We start from the raw sequence: 24814 nt of genomic DNA on the forward strand, positions 1-24814 counted from the left end.
CGATATAACAAGATTTTGAATGCACTTCTGGACAAAGAACTGGATTGTTCTCCACTATCTGTTTCAGTTTCTTCTACAAAACAACCTCAAAAAGGAAACTTGAATAAAAAAGAAGGAAAATTATTAAGACGAATGATCACGTTGTGATTTTAACATTCTCGGTGTCTGTTCTACCTTGTAATAATACTTATATTTGTACTTCTTGGAAGTTCCATTTTGCTAAATATTATACAACTTTGTTGTCTTGGTTAAGTTTCATAATCTCTGGTTTTGAGAACAAAATCTATTATATTGTACACTGGGATCAAAAGTATAATTTTATTTTAAATTTTTTATATAATGGACGCCGTTTATGATCTCCACCATCAGTCATGGAATTGTATAATGTAAAATTAAATTATTTTGACGTAAAAATTAGATAAAAAAATGAAAAAAGTTCTTCCTTTTATTTATATAAAGTAAATCTAAGTCCGTTTTTGAATTTTCTCTTTCGGGGAAAAGTGACTTATTTGAAAAATTAGTCGGGGAAAAGTGACTTATTTTATAAAAGTGACTTAATTTTTCCCCGACTAAATTTTGATATTCCTGTAGATAACCTCACAAAGGAATCTAAATCAATTTTTTTTATTTATCTATGTATGTTTCTCATATAAAAACATTTTTTCGCCCTACTTTTTTTTCCCTGATGAGATATGTAAAAAACTATAAAGGCTTAAAATAATATTAGCTTTTAACAAAAGTATAATGCTCAAGTCTGGTCTCCATACGCAGTTACCAGGCTTACGCGGATTCTGTAGCTTAAATATTTAAACGCACGCACAAGTAAAGAAAATGAAGCCAAATGTTGCAGAGAATTTGCATAAAATTGATAATAAAATTCCTAAACCATCTTGAATTTTTTTTCACTAGTATCTACTAAGATTTTTGTGTTCATCACAATTTTTAGCTCTTCTCGCTCTCCTCCTCCTATAATTTTGCGCGAAGTTTTTATGTGGTGCAACAACAATCTGTGCACTAATTAGAGGTCCACCTTTTAAACTTTTTTTAACGAAACTTTGTCTAGAATTCAGCCGGTGTGATGTCCCGCAATCAGAGGTGTCCGCTTTTTAAAGTTTCCGTTGATTAGAAAGACAACTGTAGTATACTCTCACAAATAGAAAAGAAATCTTGTTCTCCGCTAGAAGCTAACGGAAAACTATTTAGTCAATATTACTTTGTTGTTTACAACTATTGCAAATCGCTTTATTCTAAAACTTTATTGTGTTTTGCAATAATTTCTTTTCGGAAAATGAAGATCAAAATGATTAAACTAACATAAAAATATTTATTAACCTTTAAGTTGATGAAATCTGACCCTAACAAACTCTGGATAAACAAGATAATATCTTTAGACAACATAGATTAAAATAAAATAAAACTATAAAATCAACTGCATTAAATCTAGGAAAATAAAATGTTTTTCTGGCTGGTTAAATGTAAATTCGAAATCATAACACACTGTCGCGTGTTTTGCCGCATTGATCTTATCTGAGCAATGTACGTTGTAAACAAGCGCTGAGATACGACGGCAAAAAATACGGCTGCGTTTTTTCACTGTCTATCTATTGTAAACTGTTGATTGTTCTGGTCTACAAATTAGATCTAAAAGGTTGAGAGTAAAAGCCATCCTAGGAATCTTCAGAATTGCTATAATTGCAGACGCTTCTAGATGTTGTAAAAAGGTAAACAAACTTGTCGTGTTGGTGAAAGTGAGTGGGAGAGAGAGAGTACAGTTAGAGCCTCGCTAAATTCTTTAATCTAGGACGTAAACTAAGGTAATATGTCAGTAAATCTTCTAATGAAACACCGTCTGGTAATCTGTCTTTCATCTTACGAAAAATAAACACTGCTCTTCAAAGATGGAAACTTCACGAAAACTTTACAAAATTATTTATCAAACAAGTATTATCTAATAAACAAAAACACGCGATTTCGTCGTTTGCCGCTAGTTCCATCTGCAAAAACCGTGACGATGTGCCCGCGTGTTCTTAGCGTCTGTTTCTAGGTAGGTAGCATTGTTTAGACCAGATTGAATAAATAGCGCCAAAACGCGTGGCTGCTTCTTAAAACCCGAAACAAAATGTTGTAATCCGCCAGGGTAAAAAAGGAAAAGAACCTTATCTTTTTCTTCCAATTTAACCCGATAATAATAATTGACAATCAAATATAATGAATCAATCTTGCGTAAAAGGAACTGAAAGTCACCTAACATGATTAATTTAGCTACAACACATACTCTCTTTTGAGACTCATGAATAAAAGGTGTTAACTAGCGAGTTACAATTTTCATATCCTCTTTTGTTATTTCTAAAGGTTTGGAGTTCTATGATTGATCGAGTTATCGCCCTTTTTGAATAGAAATCGTCTCAGAGAAGAAACTTTTAAATAATCGTTTGATTTTGACTTTTGATTCTTAATTAAAAAATGATGTTTTTAATCAGGGGCTTGGAGTTGGGGGTGAGGGTGAGGAAAGGGGTGTTGGAGGCTGGGATTTATGACAAAAAAAATTACATGCATTCTTCTGTAAAAGAATACCATTTAATGGAATTTTCTTAGTCATATAACGATAGCTTAGACTAAATCTCATTGTGAATTATTGACGTCAATAAAGGATAAAAGAGTATCTTATGATAGGTTGATAAAATGCAGAGGCGTTAGAGAACAGTGAGATTAATAATTTGTACAAGTGCATTAAATGATTATGCATAGTTTTATTATGAGATTGATGTTTTACCTTTTAAAATTAATTCATCAAATTACCGTCAGTTTCGAATGATTAGAATTAATTCCGCTTTCTTGTCACATACTGTCACATACCCCAATTATAAAATTTTATACAAAGTTTAATCACCACCAGTACTAAAGAGAAACTCGATTGAAGCACACTGAATTAAAAAAGAATTCGCATCATATATCATGGCAGGTAGAACAAGAAGCTTGACACTCCTTACGTATTCTAACAAGACTTCTGAATGCAAGTTAAAATCGCAGAACATTAAAGTTCCCATCGATATGCGATATAACAAGATTTTGAATGCACTTCTGGACAAAGAACTGGATTGTTCTCCATTAACTGGTTCAGTATCTCTAACACAACAGCGTCAAAAAATGAAGTTAAAGAATGGCAATGAGGGAAAATTAATAAGACGAGTATCTATGTTGTGATTTTGTTTCCTGGATTCGAATTTGTATTCTGTTCAAATGACAAGTCCATGATGCTTCTTAAAAAAATTAACTTGGATCAGTGCATTACGTATCTACTTGGAAATTGCACATTTATTTAGCTCGACTTGTTGAAAAATATATATTGTTGTAAATCATGTAAAATATTTTTTAATAAATTATGTACTTTAGGTTGCTGTAAATAATGTATGTGCATTTATCTCTGGCAACAGCCAAGACAGTATTCTCGGATTTTTGTACAAAATATACAGAAAAAGAACAAAAAATTTTTGTTTTATTTTATCTGTAAAACTGCTATTATTGTATCCTGAACATTATATTAATAATTTTAAATCCACATTTTACGAAGGGAATGAAAAATGACCATTCAAGTAACACCCAATTCAATTTCCCCATAAAACAGGACCATTCGAACGGTAATGAGAGCAAAATAAACACATTTGACACAGATGGTCGGGTCCGACGTGCAGAGGAAATTCTCTTAACATACTTTTCCAGAACGCCAAAAATAAATCTCTTGCTCCATTTTATGTAACTAGGGTAAGGTTTTCATTGTTAAAGCATTTGATATTTCCCTGCATTTATTCTTGACAAACCATATAGCATACACAACATTTGGCAAGTCAGCGCTAATAAATATGACAAGTATTTTTTGTCAATGTTGAAAACAACTATCGCATACACATTTTTAATGACATATATGAACTATTTCTTCTAGATTTGTAATAATAAACATTTGGTTCTGACCGGAGCAATGATAACATTAATATATTTTTGAACAGAAAAATCTATTATAATAAGACAATATCTGTCTGTCTGTAACAGACAAAAACGATTATATTTTTTACAGCTTTTTTTAAAAATGTCTACCAAGTATCCCCAGAAAACTATATTCTGTATTTTATTTGTTTACGTTTTTTTATTCGTTACAAAATTTATGTTATAAAATAAAGCAATTTCATTAGCTAGGAATTTTTAATAACGCGCTTTAACGCAATAAAATCGGCAAAAGTAATCGCATTAGTATTTCTTGCTTAAACTGTGTAATCACCGTGTTGGCAATTTTTTTTGATTTTAAGAACTGAAAGATATAGATGAGAAAACGTTATCCTGAAATAATATTAAAAACTGAAGATCAGTACATGTCCAAATGTTTTACTGAAATAGCAAAATCACTACAATTTCTTTCCGCCTACAGAGCTGCCATTGCAATTCATTCCACGATTCACACGATCATAAACGCATGTCATCACCAAATATTTAGCCAATGAGGGAGAACATGTTAGCTGCATTTTCACCGTAGTGCTTTTTAATAATATATCAACAAAGTTCCGGCTATAATAATAGTTTCTGTTACTCTACTCAAATAGGGCTTCTTTGCAGCACTCAGCTACCGGATATTGTTTTTAAAGACAGCTCTCGTTTTTGCCTTACTTTTTATGGTGGTACTTTGTTCAAACAGTTAGTCAAACATACTTTCTCTCATGGAGAAAGTATTGTCTGTACTCTTCCCTATATAAATAATTGGCAAAAATTATGCAATTTCTATGACCATACATTTTAATAAATGAAAGAGTGCGTGATAAACATTAATTATCATAATTAGTGGACAAAAGGCAATGAGATATAACTACGACTTCTTTGTATTATTTTGTTTTGCCCCTGATTTATTGATTTCCAAAAGCAACTTACAGTAGCAACCTCTGCTTCAGTTCTCATAAATAGCAAGGTCTGTTTACCTACGAACGAAAACAATTATTTTGCGACGGCGGCTTCCTGGCCGGGGATGAGTGATCAAACAAATCGTTAATTATATGGCGACTAAAAAAAAAACTTAAATAATTAAAGCACCATTATTTTCAGTTCTAGTAACTTGTAGATCTTCAAGTTTTTTAAGGATAGTCATAACTTGTCCTGGACGTTGAAATAAATCAAAAAAATGTATATGTTAATTTTCTTTTATAATGTTGATTACGCGTCTTTGAAAATTTTGTGCTTGTTTTTGACCTACAACAAACAGAAAAAGGGTGTTGATAAAAGAAACTAGATGTAAGCTCGTAGAGAATCCAGGGGTGGGTTGACTTTGCAACAAATATCAAAAGCACATGCAAAGAAGTTCTCCCAAAGAGTGCAAAAATTATCCGCAAACTTCTAATAAGCAAACGTAATAAGTATATTCTAATACTTTGCCTAAGTACTAACCTACAATCATAAACAGGTTTTTAAGTTTTGGAGTTCTTAAAAAAGATCAAAAAAAAATCATCCGCACAAAAACAGGTTATTGCTTTTGAATCTAAAAAAGAGAGACATAAGGAAGAATTTAAGTTGCTTAAAAATGGCAGAAAAGTTACCTGTGAATAAGGTTGGATCGGAAGATACTAATATCACTATAAATAATAATTTTCACAGAAGATCAGATATCAATACTTCCAAGAAGAATTTTCTTGAAAAAGAAAAAGTTTATCTCCAAATAATGTTTTATTGCTATGATGCAAATAAATCCAGGCTATAAATTTTTTTGCAAACGAGAAAAATTTGTTTTTTCTCTACAACATCTAAATAGCTATTTGCGGTTAGTTTTTTTCTATTGCTAGGTTATAGTGAAGGGAAACAAATTCCACAGAAAATGTTTTAATCTGCCTTTGATGTCTTAAGAGAAATAATTCAGACCAATTCTTTAGATAAATAATTAACCTCAGCTGGTTAAAACTCAATTGCAGTTGAATAAATTAGGTAAGAGGACCTGAAAATGAGGCTGACACACGTATTTTAACGTAATAGGAGGGTTGACCCACTTTCCCGTTAGTTAACGGAACAAATATATTGAAATTTATCTATATATTATCTGTGTCGTCATTATAAACGGACGGGATATGGCTATAGAGAAATTTACTAGTTCGCCTGTTAACAAATTCACTTACTCGGCGTGTGACCTAAAATAAAGCTCCGCGTATTTTAAACGTACAAAATATTAATATAAGAGAAGACAAACTCCTTATCGACGCAAACAAAATTGACTTTATAATTATTTATCGACTCGTCATCTCTCGAAATTTTCATCACTTAGGGCTGACTGTTTGGGTCTGATAAAGGTAGTTAAAAAAATAGAAAATATTGACCATGGTGGAACCATGACTGTTTTAGTAGAAACATTTTAAGTAACTTTACTATAGTATGTTTATATGCAGTATACTCTCCAATTAGCGAACACGAGCGTTGTATGACCAAAGCGTCTTCTAATTTGGAAAGTTTTACATTTTAAGCCGCAAATTAGAAAATAAAGACGAGTTTTGTATCACAAAGGAAAAAGTGCAAAAAATATTGTCCGCTAGTTAGAGTGACCGCTTTTTGGAAGGTTTTTTATGAGACTTTGACTAGAAAACGGCCGGTGTATGACCAAACTGTCCGCTAATCAGAGGTGTCCGCCTTTTGGAGTGGCTATTAATTGGAGAGAATACTGTATTTTTGTATTTTTTATATATATTTTTTAAATTTTAGAATTTTTAAAAATCTTGCAGCTAATTATCTCATAAAATCTAATTTTTATTACGCACACAAGAAATTGATGCAAGCAACGTATCCAATAAGTTCTAACTATTGATAATTCGAAGATAAGTTAGCGAGCCCCTAGGTATAGATGCCTCCTTGATAACTTGACCTCCAGAAGACAAATGTATAGCTGTGAAAGTTACTATTTTCTTTCCAAAATATAAATTTAACATCTAAAAGAGATTTTGACGCTTAGAAGAGGGAAAAAAAGAGTCAGTCTTAAATTTGTAAATAAATAAACTTTCAGCTTTAAATGACACGTAGTCTTTAAAGAATTATCTGAGCTTTTTTTAACTGCACAGTTGCTAACATAATAACATCTTAACGTTTTCTTCTAAATTAGTAAATGAGTACACATTTCTAACTTTAAGTACCACATTTGTTATTAAGGATATTTAATGTTGTTTAACGGCCCGGTTGCTAACGTGATAACATCTTAACGTGTTCTGTTAAAGGACCGTGATGCTCTATTCATTAACCACAATCTTAAGTTGCCATGTATCTTCGTTCAATAAAAATGAAAAATGGCTTGCTAAGGCGATACCGCTTTGTTGTGTTAACTTTTAATGAGTCAATAAGGTTTAATTGCATTATTTTATTTTGAAGAAGATTGACTGAGAAGTTACTACGAAACAGTATCAAGCAAGAAATCATATGAATTACACGGGAATAGGTAGCAAAAGAGTTTTACGTAAATTTGGAAATGAGTAAGGATCAGATCATAAAGAAATCTATGTCGTTGGATTCGACAGCAAATTCTTCTTCATCACTCAATTCGAACAAGTCTACGTCAAATAACTCTAAAGTTCCCATCGATATGCGATATAACAAGCTTTTAAATGCTTTCCTAGATAAAGAATTGGATTGTTCTCCATTATCTGCTTCAATATCTTGTAAGAAACAACGTCAAAGTATAAACTTAAATAAAAAAGAAGGAAGATTGTTAAGACGATTATTCACATTGTAATTTTGAATATATTAGTTTGTGCTGTGCTTTCCGTAAAAAATGTTTTTTTATGTTTCAAAAAAATGTTTTTTGCGTTTTTATAGCTCGTATTCGTGTAATTTTTACATGAGTTCGATACAATAGTATTGTAATTTATATATATATATATATATATATATATATATATATATATATATATATATATATATATATATATATATATATATATATATATATATATATATATATATATATATATATATATATATATATATATATATATATATATATATATATATATATATATATATATATATATATATATATATATATATATATATATATATATATATATATATATATATATATATATATATATATATATATATATATTTTTTTTTTTAAGACACAGTCAAGACATTTCGAAATATTATCATAAATAAAATGATTATAAATGAACTTTTATTAAAAGAAGAACTCAATGCATTCATTGCACACGTTCATTCGAGATGAGATTAAAAGATTACATTACATAATAATTTTCTACATTTTGTAAATATGTATATAATATGTACTGTATATATGAATGTATCAAAATTGGAAAAAAAGTTGAAAAAATTGACTGTAGCATTGTTTTTATTACTTAAACTAGTCGATAAAGACCCGTGGAAAAATCCACTTAAGCAATAGGACATTGAAAATGTTGGTTGTTTAAGACGTTTTGCTGACGTCAGCATTGCAAATCCAAAAAAAATTGGCGAAATTTAGTTTATTCGTTGCCAGTAAGGTTGAAACGCTGCTCAAAATAATTTATAGGATCATATCTTTTCTACGAACGACTAAGGATATATAAGGGTTTAAACATTTTGCTGACGTTAGCACTGGCCCGTTAATTTATATCCCTGTTACTCTCATTGTATAGACCTTGAACCGATGATCAAGAAAATGTACAGGATGATGTACTTTTGACAAACAGTTGCAGAGATATTGAGCTTTAAAGGTTTTTTGATTACATCATCAACCCGTCCAGTGGTGTTATTGACGTCGCGCCGTAACGTCAGAAAATTTAACATATTAGACATAAGTTTTTCGGTGACATCAAAGGAAAATGACGATATCCACTTTGCCTGTTACAAACAGACCAACACAGTCTCTGTATTATTATAAGAGACAAATGGAGAAATTTGTTTTCACGTTTCCTCTATTGTGTTGAGCTTAAATTGCTGATCAAGAAAATGTATATGTTCGTGTGGTTTTGATGAGCGCTTATTGAGTTAAACGCCTTCATCGTATAGATCTTGAAACGTCGATCAAGAAATTCTTTGTGTAGTCAGTATGTCCTTGTAAAAAGTGGCTATCGGAGAAATAACGGGTTAGGTTAATACAGGAAAACTTTGGTCAAAAATGATTAAAATTACTTGCTTTCCCCAGATTTCCGTGTACTTTCCTCCATGTGATCAATATTATGATACCTGTGTACGCCTTTCACACAAAATGGCATCGCAAGTAGCAAAAGCACGTAATGCGGTACAAAAAGGACCATGAAACTCCCACTAGCCTTTCACTATTCTTTAATGATCCAAGTTTTTAAAAGATTTCATTGGAATTAAGTTAATCCAAGAAAAATTTAAGTAGGGGTAAACTTTACCGACCGAATTAGTCCTCTTTCCTTATACCAAAAGGTAAAAAGCCCTGTTCCATGACTTCTTTGTCTATAACAATAAAATAACTCGACTGTTTTCCTTTCTATGAATAAAGGCTCTCCTTTTTTTACTCGCTTGCTCTTCTCAATTTTGTGGGCTGATCTTAAACAGTTACAGTATGCCATCTGCGTTAAAACTTTTAACCTTTTCATCTCCATATAATTGGTCCAATTAAACTTACTGTAGTATATCTCAGCTTTAATACATTCTTACTTTTTGGCAAATCTAAGTCTCAGCGTTCTGATAAACTCGTTTTTTTTTTAAGAAAACTGACAAACGTCGCGGTACTTTATTTTAAATAAGAAAAGTCAAAACCTTTTTTAAAAAGTACATACGCACAACAAACAAGATTACAAAAATTTTTTTTTGTAAAATTTTATTGGAAAACCTTTAACGTTGTATCGGGTTACCGAAAACATATAGCTTCGGTTGAGCCCAACAGACAGGGGAGAAGGAAGATATTACCAATTTTTGACAAAATATCAATATTTTTAACGATGCTTCATTATTGTTCGTCCACGATTATAATTGTCATTTTTGTTCACACGTTCATGCAGAATCCACCCGACAGTGTAGATTTCATTTCATGACCTGGTATAAATTACTTTAATATCTAGCATAATATTATGATATCATAGTAATAAATAGAATAATAATATCATATTTTAACTGACCACCAATATCTGTTTTCAAGGGATATCAGGTATTCTCTAAAAATCAAAACCTTCATCGGTACCTTAATTGGTCGGTTTTGAGGTAACACCAAAAAAGTGGGCGCTTTAAGCCAAACAAAAGAGCGCAGCATACAATCAACATTTTGATTCCCGAAGTAATTTTTAAAAAATTACTCACCTGAAATCGTAAGTGAAAAAAAAATTCAGATGACAAAAAATACTGTGACATGCGCATTGACAAATTATAACGTGTTTTGCTTAAAAATTACCTTAGAAAATGTAACGTTTAATTTTTTTAAACCACAAAATAATCAGAGTGATTGCATTGTAAACCAAATCGGAAACAGTCACGTCTGACGAAAATGTTTTAACAAATGACAAACAATTCAACAAGAACGCACTCATTAGCTACAAAAGTATCAAAATAAAAAAAATACTCACGAAGTAATACCAAAAAAATAAAACAGATAAAACTTATCACGTTGTTGCGTTGTATCTTTCTTTTTCTTCTGTATCGCCATCTTTGTTTCGGTAAGACTTCAGCAATACAGTCTGCTATATTTTCCAATAAATTACAGTTTGCTTAATTTCGAAATTCCGAAATATTTATTATAAAAACAAAATCACCTTGACACTTGCACAAAAACTTCTCTGGCAAATCGTGTTTTACACGCTTAAGCGACGCGTATACAATTTTTCTAAAACCAGGTCAATTTCTCTAACTCATTAATCAATTTCGCGCGTTTAGATTTCTTAGATATGCTTTAATTTCAAAGTGCATCACTGAGCATACGTGAGTATTTTATTAAAAAAAATTTAAAATATAAATATTTTTAATAAACTTAATTGCATTCCAATTCACCGTTTCTTCACTTTAGAAAATTGTATACCGGTTCGACAAGTCTGTCAGTTTATATTTAGAGATAAAATCTGGTTCAACTTACGACAAGTAATTCAAATTTTCAATACGTTAAAAACCGAGACACACAAAGTGTAAACACAAGAATCAATTGAAATTTGGTACACCTCAGAACGATTTAACATTATTTTTCAGCTTGGTTATCACCACTATTAATCCCTTAGTAATTACACACGTAATCCTTATTGATTTACGATTCAGACCAGAACTTAATGCATATAGTCCGACTTTTATAATCGAACCTTCTGACATTTACACTCCAAGAACGTGCTGATTTACTTCTAACCTCGATCCCAGAGCCTGTAACGTTTTTTGATATGCTTTTCATCCTCATATCATCAAAAAACGCTACAGATCCCCGGGATCGAGGTTGTATTCCCTTCTACTGTGTATTTTTTAAAGGAATAAAGAACAACATTACACAAATAGGATTAAAGAAGTTACATATCGTTGTTCAGAAATTATTGACAGAACGGCCATAAATTATTTTTTTTTTCAACAATAGGATCAAATAAATTTTATTACTTAGCTCAAGGATTTTTTTGGTTTCATAATTAGTAGCCAAAATAATGACTTTAATCCTGACCCTATCCGGGGTTTCTTTTAAACATATTATGACCGAAGGGGAAGGGGGCGGCCTCCGCCTCCCCCTTTCTCAACTTTTGATAGACAGTCCATATAAAGTGACGTCATCGAAAGCTCAAAATTTCGTTAACATACCACTACTATCTGCTAAAAATTTAATTACTTTAGTTCTACAGAAAATCGCTTTGTGTTATATTTAACATATTTTACTGTTTTTGACATTATCCATGTGCCCAAAATTTACAGATTGATTCGCCTTAATGAAATAAGTTGTGTTGTAAGTTTTAACTGCTAAGTATAATATGCTAACAAAAATTACTATAGTTTTCCGATTATAAGAATTTAGGAATAGATTCGAGTAATAGCCAAAATCTACGGCTTTGAGAGGTATGGCACTTAAAAATTTGGCATGCACGTGTCTTATAAATAAATACTAAAAAACAGGAGGTATCATAACAATGCAGCCGAGCAAAAAAAACTTATTCCCCCCCGAAACAAATAGGATGAAAGACAAAATATTTTTTTATGAAAAATAGTCATTTAGAGATCATGTGTCAGTACTTTAAGTTAAATCGTTGACCGAATGTGGTTAATGTAGCAAAAAATCGCAATATTTATACTTATTATTTTCAGAATCCTTGTTATTATGACTGTGTGATTTTTTGTCAAAAGCGGAGAACTCTATAGTTAAAATCTAATGTTTTTTGGCGTTATTAACGTTTGTCAATTTTTCAAAGAAAAGCACGAAATAAAAATCACTTTTCGTATAATCCGTATTTCAATCTGAAGTCGTTATAAATTTTTACCTATCATGTTCTTGTAAGAAGCACACTAGAACGGTATATATAGCAACAAAAGAAAATATTTTAAAATTTTATTCCTATCTACAAGAGTCGCACATCTGATTTAAACTTACAATGTTAATGTAAGTAAGGATACTAAAGTATCGAACCTAATAGGTGCAACCTCCATCCCATCAGGATGCACGTCTTTTTTAATTGTCATATCACAAAATGCTACAGGGCTTGGGAACGAGGTTGCAAATAGGTGTAGGCTATGAATATTCAACGGTAAATGTCGTTGCGCTTGAGATGTTATCAGAGTATATTCTTATATCCGAAGTGGATAAACTTTGTAAGCGGTTTGTTGTGTGCTCCCAAGTTTGTTTATCTACATTTTTATTTTCGTCTTTCTTGCTAACATGCGATTTGTAAATTATTAAAAATTTCGTTGTAAATAAACCAAAGAGAACGACCGTAGCACATAAGATGCTAACAAACGATATTGCTATTATCCTGCTTTGTGAGTTTGTTAAGAGAAAGTAGCTAACCAATCCTATTCCAAAAATAAAACACGTGATATACATCGTAATTCCAATGTCTTTTGATTCGTTGTAATTTTTCGGAAAAGTTCTTGTTCTGAACGCATAAAACGTTGTGGAAGCCATTATGGATAAAATATACGTAAAGTTGATAAAGAAAATCGATGTGTCGACCTTGCAATATATTTCAACATGGTGTCTGTGTGATGGGTATTGTTTTTGTGTATGTAAACTGTCAATACTTGGCGATAAAAGAATAATTTGAACAAGGCATAACGTTGACGCAAAAATTACTTGGGAAATCGGACTGACAACTTTTGGCGCTATTGTGCTAGAGCGTGCAGCGGCAAATATCCGGTAAATCCGATTCGTTTTAAGCATTAGTGAACCATATATTAAGTTGAATCCGATGAAAAAAAAGCATTTCTGGGCAATGCAACATACTTTAGATGCAGTCGAAATTGCAAGTACTGGAAAACAGTATAGTAAGGTGATTCCGAGAAAAATAAACATGCATAATTCCCGAGATGAAGCACGAATGATTAGCTTATCTCTAAATTTTATGAAGAGTGATGTAGCTAGAATTGAAAGTAATACACCTACACTACCAATGCAATAAAAGCTATACACCAATACAACATTCGTAGTTACCATCTTAATTGGTAAAACTTCACACGCGCTAAAGTTATTTGTTGCTTTGTAATCTCTTCCACAAGATGTGCAGCTATTATTCACAACAATTTTATTATCACCACAATTCTTACATTCCCAACAACAGCTAGAATATCTTTTAGATATTACTTTAATTTGATAAGATTTGCATGCTTTGCTACAAATTGATTTTGGTATCTTGTCTCTCCATTGAATGGCACTGTGATTGACTGTCAATCGGCTGTAGTTTGTGATTAGCTCGCTACTGTTTCTGATGGCATAGTTTCCACGTCCTATTTTTTCTGGGCTTATTAATTCCCACCGCCCAATTAGCTTATAAGCAAACATGTTGTTGCTCATCTTCTGATAATTGAAAATGTCAAAGTTTGAGTTAATTCTGTGATCCGATCTAAAACTATAAATGCTTCGGTTAAATGGGTAAACACGTCTTACCCTATATAATCTTTCCATGGCTGGAATTAAAAGATATCGTTTTAGAACGAGTTTTGTCAAGTTTTTTTTGTAGAACCGCCAATATCTGTTAACGGCATAGGCGTATGCGTTCACAGAATTGATTATGGTACCTGCGGAGGAGTGTGACACATCTCCGAATTTTGAATAGAACTGCTCAGTTGTTAAATTTTGAGTAATATTTACTATTTCATCGCGAAGTTCTTTTTTGAAATCAAAAAGCAACTTAGATTTCTTCACGTCAAGATTGTAGAAATAACTTTTAAAATTTCTCATGTTTTTTTGAGTTGGTTGAAACGTGATAACTCCTTTTACAACGTCCTCGATTCCTTTTGTTATTATTTGTTTAGTTCCCCATTTTGAGCCGGATATAAAAGTCACATGTGACCATAAATCTCTTGGAATTAAACTTACTCCATGCATAAACTTTATTAATGTTTCTTCTTCAAGAAATAACACAATGATCTCGATTTTTTTGTTGTTTAATAAATACTTGTTTAATAACATTCTGCTGTACGATTCAACATCGGTTGATTCAATGCGACTAATGTCGCTTAGGCAGATATTTCGTTTTCTAGCAAACTTCTTCATATCGCTAACAGCTGCGATGCCATATTCACTATTTTGGTAAAATGCTCCAATATAATTCCATTTCATGTAAAATATAAAATCTACCATCGCCTGTATCATTTGATCTATAGGTGGCGTTGCTCGGAATAAATTCCTGAAGCTTGGGTTTTGCTCAAAATGGAGAGGAGCCATGCTAAACGCAATGATAAGTCGATGCCACAAACTCATCACTACTGCTGTCATAGTAACGTCACTATTACGGTTTGGTCCAATAATCCCGACAGTGTTTGGTATGAAAAGAATGTCGACTAAAAGTTTTTGTAATCCACTGCTGTCGCAACTGTCGTATATTTTATAGCCTAGTTTTAGATCTGCCAATAGTTTACTGTCGTTATTGACTCGATCAACGGCATACTTTAATGCAAGTGCTGGAATAATTCCATCGGATGGGCGAGTAACAGCGCACTTACTCTTGTTCGGCAAAGTACCTTTGATGTCGATTAAACCGACCAAGTTGATATCACCGCTTTGTTCAAGGACGGGTGTGACGTGATGCGATGCTGAAGTAAAATGTTATTGGAATATCCGTGTATCACAATGTTATAATGAACACAAATTTACGTTGTGGAGCAATTCCAAAAGTTATTTTAAGTTTAGAGTATTTTCCATACTTATAAATTTTTTCGCAGAGAAAAGTTGGTAATTTGATTTCAAAAAATAGTCTGGAATCGATATTATCCAATGTTTAATTTTTTTAAATTTCAATAACGCCAAATAAGTCAACACTAAATTTAAGTCTTCTGAATCTAAGTATTCTGTGTTCGCCAGACTAAATTTTGAGACCTTAACCAAATGTTTTGTACGGTCTATTATATTATACTTTTGTTCAAAAATCTTAAAAAATTGACTACACCAAATTTAATTTAGGATATAAATATTTTTAGATAGTGAAATCAAGTACACAAAAATAAATCATTTCGCCACACCGTCCAACTAAATCCGCGCCAAAATTTGTACGAATAAAATAGTGTGTGGCCTCAGCATGATCAGAGCTAACGGATCAAACCGAAATCCGGAGATTTTAACTCATTAGATTGACTGAAAACAAAAAAGTATCCGTAAATAACAAAAGCATGCATAAGTATTCGCACTCGTGCCCCCTTTCCCACCCCTAGACTGCTAAAAGTCCTGTGTAGTTTTACACGACCTTTAGTAATCCTAAGCTCAAAATTCAACTGCACCCACTTCTCCCCTTTCCTGATCGTTATACAACAAATTGCAAGTGGTGTCGCTAACTTCAGAATGTCAGTTTTTTTGTCAGTGATTATTTTTTTGCTGTTCAAATCTTAGTAGATAATTTTAATGTAGGTGCGAGTAATTAAAATAATATCAACATATGTTCTGCTTTTACACTTACCTAACGAAACGAAACAGCAAAATATTAAAATTGATTTTACCATAAAAAAACCCATGTTGACGTCAAGAAGATTCCTGTTTCTCATTTCATTAAGTTTTCGCAATACAAATATGTTTCTTTTACTCGTTACGGCAGCCTACTTGTCCCTTGGTTTGTTTATTTCCTTCACATCTTTAATTTCAGCTGCTTCAATATTTGTAAACAACTTCAAGCTAAATAAACAAATAAAAAGCACGACAAGCAAATCGATTTAAGAGTTTAATTTGCACTAGGATGTCATTAATCAAAATTACAACAAACCTGTTCTGCAAAATATCCAATGTGCATTTTTTTGCGAAATATCCAATGTGGGCAAATGTTTTTATTAATCCTTAGATCACGCACAATTTTTACGGGCACCAAAAAAAACCCTTTACTAAAATTTCTAATTGGTTATAAGGAGAAAACCTAAATTGTCCATGTTTGGAACAGTTTAGTAGTTCAATGCATCCTCTTCCTATGAATTGCAGAATACTTTTGATAACAACCAAATCATGGGCTATGCTGGTTGGTCAAATGGCAGAGTGATTTTAAAACGATTCTTGACCGAAAACTTTTGTCTAAGGGTGAATCCAAGATAGTTTTCAAAGTGCTGGATGAAATGTTAAGAAAATTGGCGCTGCTAGAAATATATGCTGTTATCATCCGTTTGTCAAAAAAAACAACTCTCTTTTGTTGTCTCTTAGTCCCCTATAGTATTTTGATGCTTTCACTTATATTCATTAAACTGATTAAAATGAATTAATTTATTAATTTTACCTCATATGTCAAATTCTCATAGACTGAATATCCGGCATGTTTACTTTTTTAGGAGGCTTTCACCCAACCTCGTCCCCAGGGTCTTGTGGCCCCTGAGTCGTTATTTCGGAGTGACCCAGCTTCATCAACAAGGCAAAATGCACTGGGAACGAGGTTGGCTTTCACCTACCTAAAAAGCTATGTTTCTTTTTCTATTTTAAAATCCTTTGTAAATTCAAATAAAACAACAACAAAAGCTGCCAGATTTTTTAAAAATTTTTAAGCAGTGTTTTAATTTTTAATAGCATTCTTGCAAAATGTACCAAAGTCAGATATTCGCAATTATCACGCAAAAAATCCCTCAAAATGGCCATGTGAAAGATGCAAATCACAAAGCGATGCTTCTTTATCTCGTTATAATAAAGTTCATTACGCTTTACATTGACATTTAGTTTACAAATTCTTCAACTTGAAATATTTCATATCTTTTTACAGAGAATATAAAGTATTTGTGCTGATTCGTCGTCATCATGCTTCACAGAAAGTAAAAAAAGAAACAAGACTGTTTTCAATTAAGTATATTTCTTACTCATATAGTCTAGACTCGATTATCCCAGATCTACTTTGTGCATCGTGTTAACTTTGTGCGATGTTTGAGGTGAATGAGCAAAAAATAATAACATAACACAGTAGCCTCTGTAATTAGCTGTTGGTGTAAAAAATCTGTCCGTTAATTAAAGGTGTTTGGTTTTAAGTTGAAGTTTGTCAGGTTTACTCTTGTATCATTCTATGTACTTTCCCAAGTTTTTTGAACTTGTGGAATTGTTCCATTACATAAATTGTGCTACAGTAGACTCTCGATATAATGAAAAATAGTTTCTCTATATCGAGAGTTATCTAAATCTAAAATTTAAAAATATTTGTAATTTTTACCTAAACATTTATATCTTGCATACTTTTTGTGTTAAAATGACTAGTCTTATAATTTAAAAAAAGTAATAAGAGATTGCTAATTCTACTTAAGCAATGAAATTTCTTATAGTTTCTTTATCTTTACCCTTCTTTTCCACATATTCTTTTCTCCGTCATCTTGGTAAAGACTGAAGAATTTCTAAAGCTTGACAAATTTGATCCCTACTTGGTGGCGAAATTTCCCGATCTACATCATCTTCATCATTCTCGTTACAATCTTGTTGAGCTATGATTTTATAATCTGTGAGAAAATGTACTTTTGAATCTTCGACTATATTGTCACGAATTGTGAACTCAATTAAAGATTCCTACCTGTCTTGAACTCTTCAGCCTGTACTGCACGCAGCTTATAAAAAGAACGTTTTTATCAGACTGGTTTTGTGCTTGTCTCTCAGAACTTAAGCGGCATTCCTGAAGTAGTTAACCATTGTCATTAGTGAGACGCATTCCCAAGTTGCGGATAGCAAAGTCAAGCCCCTAATATGCTGACTTTTGTAGGAGATCTGCCTCTATCAATGCTTGTTATACAAAGCTTAGGAAGTGAAGGCGGTAAAATGCTTTTACACACCTAATAACAACTCATCCATGGCTTGCGTTGTGTTTGCCGGTAGAAGCATTAGTTCAATTTCTTTTAGGCCCTCAAGTATCCGATGGTCAGGACAGTTGTCGATTATCAAAGCAACCTTTCTGTCTGGAGCTGAGGATCCATTTGGAAAACAAAAAATCCCCATCCATCTAACTCTTTTCTGGGAACAGTAACGAAAAGTTAACTTATTACACCACTGAAACAACGTGGTTTTTCAGACTTTTCGATCACAAACATTCTCTTCTAGAATTACCAACAGCCAATCCAGTAAGCCTTACTTTACTGTGCTTACCGTCACTACAACTTTCACGTTTGTAGTGCAAGGACTTATTTGAAAGTGGTTGGCAGAAGAGACCGAATTCGTCGGCGTTATAAATATCTTTTTTAGCTTGCACTTTGACAAAATATTTGTCAAATAGGTCACTTTTTTTCCAAACATTCCAATTTTTTTTTATTCCAATTTTTCTAATTTTACAGAGAAGATATTGCATGGCATCATATTGGTTTTGTTGGTTTTCGCAAACAGGTTGGAAATGAAAAATTGATTTGGTTATAACATTAGTCACATCAAGGAGAAACCTCCTCGGTCACATCAATTAACGTAGAAATACCAATAGTGACTCGAAGAAGAGAATTGCTTCACTAATTTTCGGGTTTTAAACATTAGTGAAACATTTCTCAACAGAAAAGAGAACGCGCGACAGACAAATACGCCGTCGGTGTGAAAAAAAGGAATCGATAGTTGGACATTTTCTTTTTTTGCAGAACTAGTAATTTTGTCAAAAACGATCTTTTTTTTTCGAGAGAAAACTAATCCCTTAAACCATAGCACCATAGGGTATACTGATACTTCCGGTAGCAAAATAACAAAGGCACAAGTCGCAATTGCGAGTACAGAATTCTCCCCAATTAGCGGACACCGCAGCAAAGTGTCCGCTAATTGGAGGTGTCCGCTATTTGGAAAGTTTTGGAATGTAAGCCCCATATTTGAAAAATAAAGCCGAGTTTTGCACGTAAAAGGTTTATTGGATAGGTTAAACTCAGACACGTAATAATTGAACGTAATAAAACTTTTTTACAACAACAATAAATATCAACATCATATGATATCAACTAACGAACGCAAAATTTGCAAACAAATGTTTTATTTTACGAAATTTTATTTAAAAAAGTGTTTAAGGAATCTCTTCAGCTGTGTCTCCCATGTTTGTTGTTGTTAATGATTTTAATGGGGTGCTGTTTTTTGTTACTGGGCCAAATAATTTTTAACCTCTTCAATTTTCTGCAAACCTTCTTATTTTTCTGTTATAGAAATTTAAACAGTTTCAATCACCTTCAGATTTTTTTTCTCTTTTAAGATCTTTCAAGTTTATCAATTTATCAATCATTGTCTAATATGTGTGCATTTTGTCGAAAATGATTAATATTGAATTCAACAAATTTTATCATTTATTATCCAAATTCTCAAATTTGAAGTTCTCTTTGGAGAGTCTGATTAGTTGTAGTTATTCATTTTGAAAAAAATAATTGGTTCATTGTTTTGTGTGACAAATCCAAAAAGTTGAACATCAGTTCACCCCTGACTGTTCGGTGCAAGCAACAATAAACTTTTGACAACTTTTTTGCAGAAGATATAAAAAAAAATCCCGTGAGGAATATCTTTTTATCTGATATAAGTTATTTTAGTCCCCCTTTTCCCAAAAGAACATGAGTTGAGTGTTCAGCCCCTCATGGAAAAATTTTGCAAAGCAGGACAACGGTTTTTTGTTGCTGGCGAAAAAAGGCACTCTAATCAGAGCACTATTTTTTGTAGCTAGGTCAGAGTAACAAAAACGCATAGCTATTATAGAAACAACAAAAGATAAACATAAACAACTCAGTTCAACGTAATTGCACAACTATCCTACCTTGATTTTACATAGGTAGGCAGGCAGGTAGTATTCTGCATGGCAATTTCTTCGGATAAAACCAACAGTAAGTTGCTTTTGCAACACGTCAGTAGATGGCAAAACATAATTACATTTAACCTTTTTAATTAATTCAGCGTAGATTTGAGGTAGCTCATCAAAATCCTCGTTTTCGAAAACTAACTTCACACGCTTTCTCAAGCTCTCGCAAGACATGTTGAGAACCAAAAGAATCTTACGCATGCCCTACTAATACTTATACCAAAATGAAACTATTTTGACAGGTTTGTTCAAAACTTTCTGACTAAAAATAGGCCAGGCCCACATAGGTTGATTCTAATTGACTGTGAAAGCCTCGCGGGATAACCTATAGCCAAGATTGGCTGGCTTCAAAATTTCTGACTAAAATAGGTGAGGCCCACATAGGTTGACTCTAGTCCACGGTGAAAGCCTCGCGGGATAACCTAGAGCCAAGACTGGCTGACTTCAAAATTTCTGACTAAAAATAGGTCAGGCCCACATAGGTTAATTCTAGTCCACGGTAAAAGCCTCACAGAATAACCTAGAGCCAAGACTGGCTAACACAGGTCAGGTCAACATAGGTTGAACCAATTTGCGTTATGAGAAAACAAGGCGGAATATTTCGATCTTCACATTCCGGTTAAATTCGACAGAATTCGATTTCGATCCTCGGCATTTTTTTACTAGGTCGCGTGACAGGGTTGACCTAGTCTAAATCCGTGCCTGGTCACTGTCATTAGATGAGAACTCTTCTACATCAATAACTACAGATTGTTTACTTTTTTGTTTCTTTGATTGTTTTCTTTCGCATTTTTCTCCACTCAAAAAGCTAGATTGTAAAGTTTTAAAGTGTTTAAAATAAATGTTTGAAAAACTATTCATTTTTGTTTATTTTTGTTTACTGGATCCAAATTTTTAGACTGTCTGCTAATTGGAAAGAAAAAAGCCATATTCATTATCTTGTTATACGCCAATTAGAGTGTCCGCTAACTATGGGTCCGGTATTTAGAAAGTTTTTATGAGACTTTGACCAGAAACGACCAGTGAGAAAGTAATTTATCCGCTAATCAGAGGTGTCCGCCTTCTAGAGTGTCCTTTAATTGGAGAGATTAGTTAGATTAGATTAACATAATTTGTTTTTAACGTTCATGAAAGGGGGTAAAGTTTAAAAGTCATATAGGCGTTCAGTGTAGCTACCCTTATTGATTTTTCCGACAACCCCACCACACATTAGACACAACTTATACAGTGAAATCTCTCTGAAACGGACACCATTGTTGCAAAAAAAGTGTCCGTCGTATAGAGGTGTGTTCTTTAAAGAGATTGTATCCAAAAATCAATTTCAGAGCAAAATTTTGCCGAAAATGTGACTTTTTTTGTTTATATAGGTTTTTTCCTTTTTCTATTTCTTTTAAATCAAGGAAATGAGACTTATAATTTGATGAATGTGAACTTGTTTCATTCATACGCTATACTGTTATACAAACAAAAACAAATATCAACTAACAAATACATTATATTTTATAATTTACTTGAAGAAATCTGGGATTGAAGTTTGCTTTCTTTTTCATATTTAGAGATCCTCCACTATTTTTGTAACTGATGACAGCTGTGCCTGCCATGTTTGTTGTTCAAGCACCTTTGCAACTACTGTGACTTAGGGGCTGTTTATATGACAGCTGGCCCGGTTAACCGGGCTGGCTCGGTTAGGCTGGTTGTTTATATATTTTATATCACGTTCTAAAAGAAGTTTAAATTGCAAGGAATTCTTTTAAAAAATATGTGCCATGAGAATACTGCAAATAATGCTTATTTTGTCAAAACAACGATAAATACACAGCAATAAATTTAATAATAATGTTATTCTTCTGAAGTATTTTTATAATTTTATTGTTCTCATGCATATAATATAATATTAATTTCACCAATAGTTATATAAACTGACAAAAAAGTTAAATCTTCAATATTTTTGGCATTTTCGAACAGAAAAAAAACATGCTTTTTACAAAAAAAATAATCTTGATCGTGCTCAAGAAGAAAATGAGTCCGCCTGGCCCGTTCATATGGAAAATTTTCATCACGCCTAGCCGAGATCTCCGTAAAAACGAGCGAGATCTCGGCAAGGCGGGCTGGCTCGGTTGTCATATAAACACATTTTTATTTTTGTATGTGTTTCTTGATAGTAGCCAGATCCCGGCCAGCCGAGCCAGCCCGCTTCCTTATGAACAGCCCCTTTATTTGCAATGACAATGGAATTTCGAATATTTTTCAGACATTCCAATTTTTGACACTGCAATATCATCTAAACATGAGTATCATAACATCAAATTTTACCATCAAATTATCAATATATAAATAATATATACAAGTTCCCTATGTTCGCAAGCAAAATATTATACTCGACGGTGCTATCAAGAATTTTTTTAAGCAATTTATATACTATATTCTACTGTTTTGTTCGCTAAACTTAGTTAAATAAAACAAAGAAAGGGTACAAGAAAAGATTTTTTAACATATCTTTACTGGCGAGGATATTACAAGTTCATTACAATTTTTGTTAAAAAATATTTCTATACTAAAGCTATCTATTACTATAGCCATCGTATTGTAGGTACTGTTAGGCGATCTAAAATATAAAAGACATGGTTTTATTGTAATGTAAAAAAGCAGGTTCGGAAGTTTGCTCGAGAAATTTGTTAGCTAGCTATATAAGAGGAAAATTAAAAGAGAATTTGTTCTTCACTTAAGAAAGTAAAAGTAGTAAAGTAGTATCGTTACAAACCTGAGTTCATTCCTTCTTTTTCTCTTTTTAAAGCACAGATTGTTTCTCTATTAAACTTAATTCAAGGAGACTTCATAAAACACGCAAAAATACTAAACTTTATTTTTTTATTTTCCTCTGCTGCTCACACATGACAAAACTTTATAACTTTGCTCAGTAGTTTTTATTGTTTACGTTTTTTTTTCTCTTTTGAACGTCGTAATCGATTTCCAATTTTGATTTAAACATTTCGCCAGTACGCAAAAAATATCTTCTTTGAAATCCGCCAGGTAAAATAAGTTTTAATCTGGAGGTCATACGCAGAACTGGACTAAAGGTCATAAGTGGACACCTGACTAACTTTTCAAAAAAGTTGGTAAGAAATATTTTCCCTTGCTTAAATGACAAATGGGCTACGCTCGCTGGCTTAGCTCCGCAAAAATGGAGGGCACAAGCTCATGAAAATTTTATTGAGAAGTCCTGAGCAGAAAACCCCTGTGAGAATCACAAGAGTTTTTTAAAAGAACAACGATTTGCTCTTAATGTATTTGTTCGAGGCTACATGGACACATGGAAACGGGATATTGGAGATGAAACTTTTCATTGATTCACGAAGAAGACAACGTGGACGACAAATTTGCAATGGCAAATACTTTTGAGGGATGTACAGTTGGACATGTCCCTAAAAATCTCAGCAAATTCTTCCACCGATTTACAAAAATTCCCAACTGCGAAATAACATTTCGAGTCACAGGGAAACGTATAAACAGAGGGACTGGTTATTGTCTGGAAATTCTAGTTCTATACAAGTTTGTTGGCGTTGATAAAAGCGTTATTGGGCGAAAAAATATTAAAAAGATAATTGTAAATAAAAAAGTTAATAAATGTACGAAATAAAGATGAAAATCGAAATTTTACAATTTTTTTTTATTTGTCCGCTTTACACAAAGTTTTTTCAAGGGAAAATGCCATTTGGTGTGAAAAAGTGTCCGTTTTATAAAGTGTCCGAATTATAACTGTCTGCCTTGTTTTCTTGAGAGAACTTGACCTGAAATCAGTCCGTTCTAAGGAATAGTGTCCATTATGAGATGTCCGTTTTAGACCATGTCCGCTTTCGAGAGATTCCACATGCTTACAACGTCACTCAGAATATATAGCACTCCATTATTTTGCGTTTTTCGGATCTTTAAAATACACAAATAAAAGTTGGGAAAAATTTAGTCACTTTGTTGCCGAGTAAATTTTTAAATTTAGTTGCCTTTTGCGGACTAATTTCCAGATCGAAAATGACCACGAAAGTTTGAAGACTATATAAATCAGTCAATTTCAATGATTATTTTTCTTTTATGTGAACATTTCCCTGCTTTGAAACGTGTAAAAAAAAATGAGACTTCTCTTTAAAAATGTTATTCAGACTGATCCAAGACTCTTTTTAGTGTTCTTGTTTTTGCCGTTATATTTCATTGATACCGATTTCAAAAATGCGCAAAAAATCAAAATGGCCGAAAAAGAAAAAACAGGCAAAAAATTGGTCGTCGGCAAAAAAAAATTAGTCACCTAGGAAAAATTTGATCACTTTTTGGCCACTTTTTTTACCAATAAAGTATATTACGGACTTTACGAAACAAAAACGGGGACTATCTGCAACGACATTGTACCGTTAAACTTTCGAAAAAGTGTGAAACTGACGTAGAAACTGACAACAACCCGTTTAACGTACTAAATTTTGAAAAATCTTAAGGTCGCTTTTTCTGCGTGCTTT

The 24814-nt window shown here is 32.5% G+C and overlaps 1 protein-coding gene across 1 annotated transcript; it reads right to left on the minus strand.

The window, feature by feature from the left end:
- Positions 1-11719: 11719 nt before the first annotated feature.
- Positions 11720-16233, minus strand: LOC130640736 (metabotropic glutamate receptor 3-like). The gene is made up of 2 exons (XM_057447265.1): positions 16029-16233; positions 11720-15171 (listed from the first exon to the last, which is right to left on the minus strand). Exons 1-2 carry the CDS (start codon positions 16111-16113, stop codon positions 12653-12655), a joined length of 2604 nt encoding a protein of 867 aa, XP_057303248.1. The 5' UTR covers positions 16114-16233; the 3' UTR covers positions 11720-12652.
- Between the last annotated feature and the right edge of the window lie 8581 nt (positions 16234-24814).

The sequence above is a fragment of the Hydractinia symbiolongicarpus genome, chromosome 4 (assembly GCF_029227915.1).
Source record: "Hydractinia symbiolongicarpus strain clone_291-10 chromosome 4, HSymV2.1, whole genome shotgun sequence".
In the NCBI taxonomy this organism is placed as follows: domain Eukaryota; kingdom Metazoa; phylum Cnidaria; class Hydrozoa; order Anthoathecata; family Hydractiniidae; genus Hydractinia; species Hydractinia symbiolongicarpus.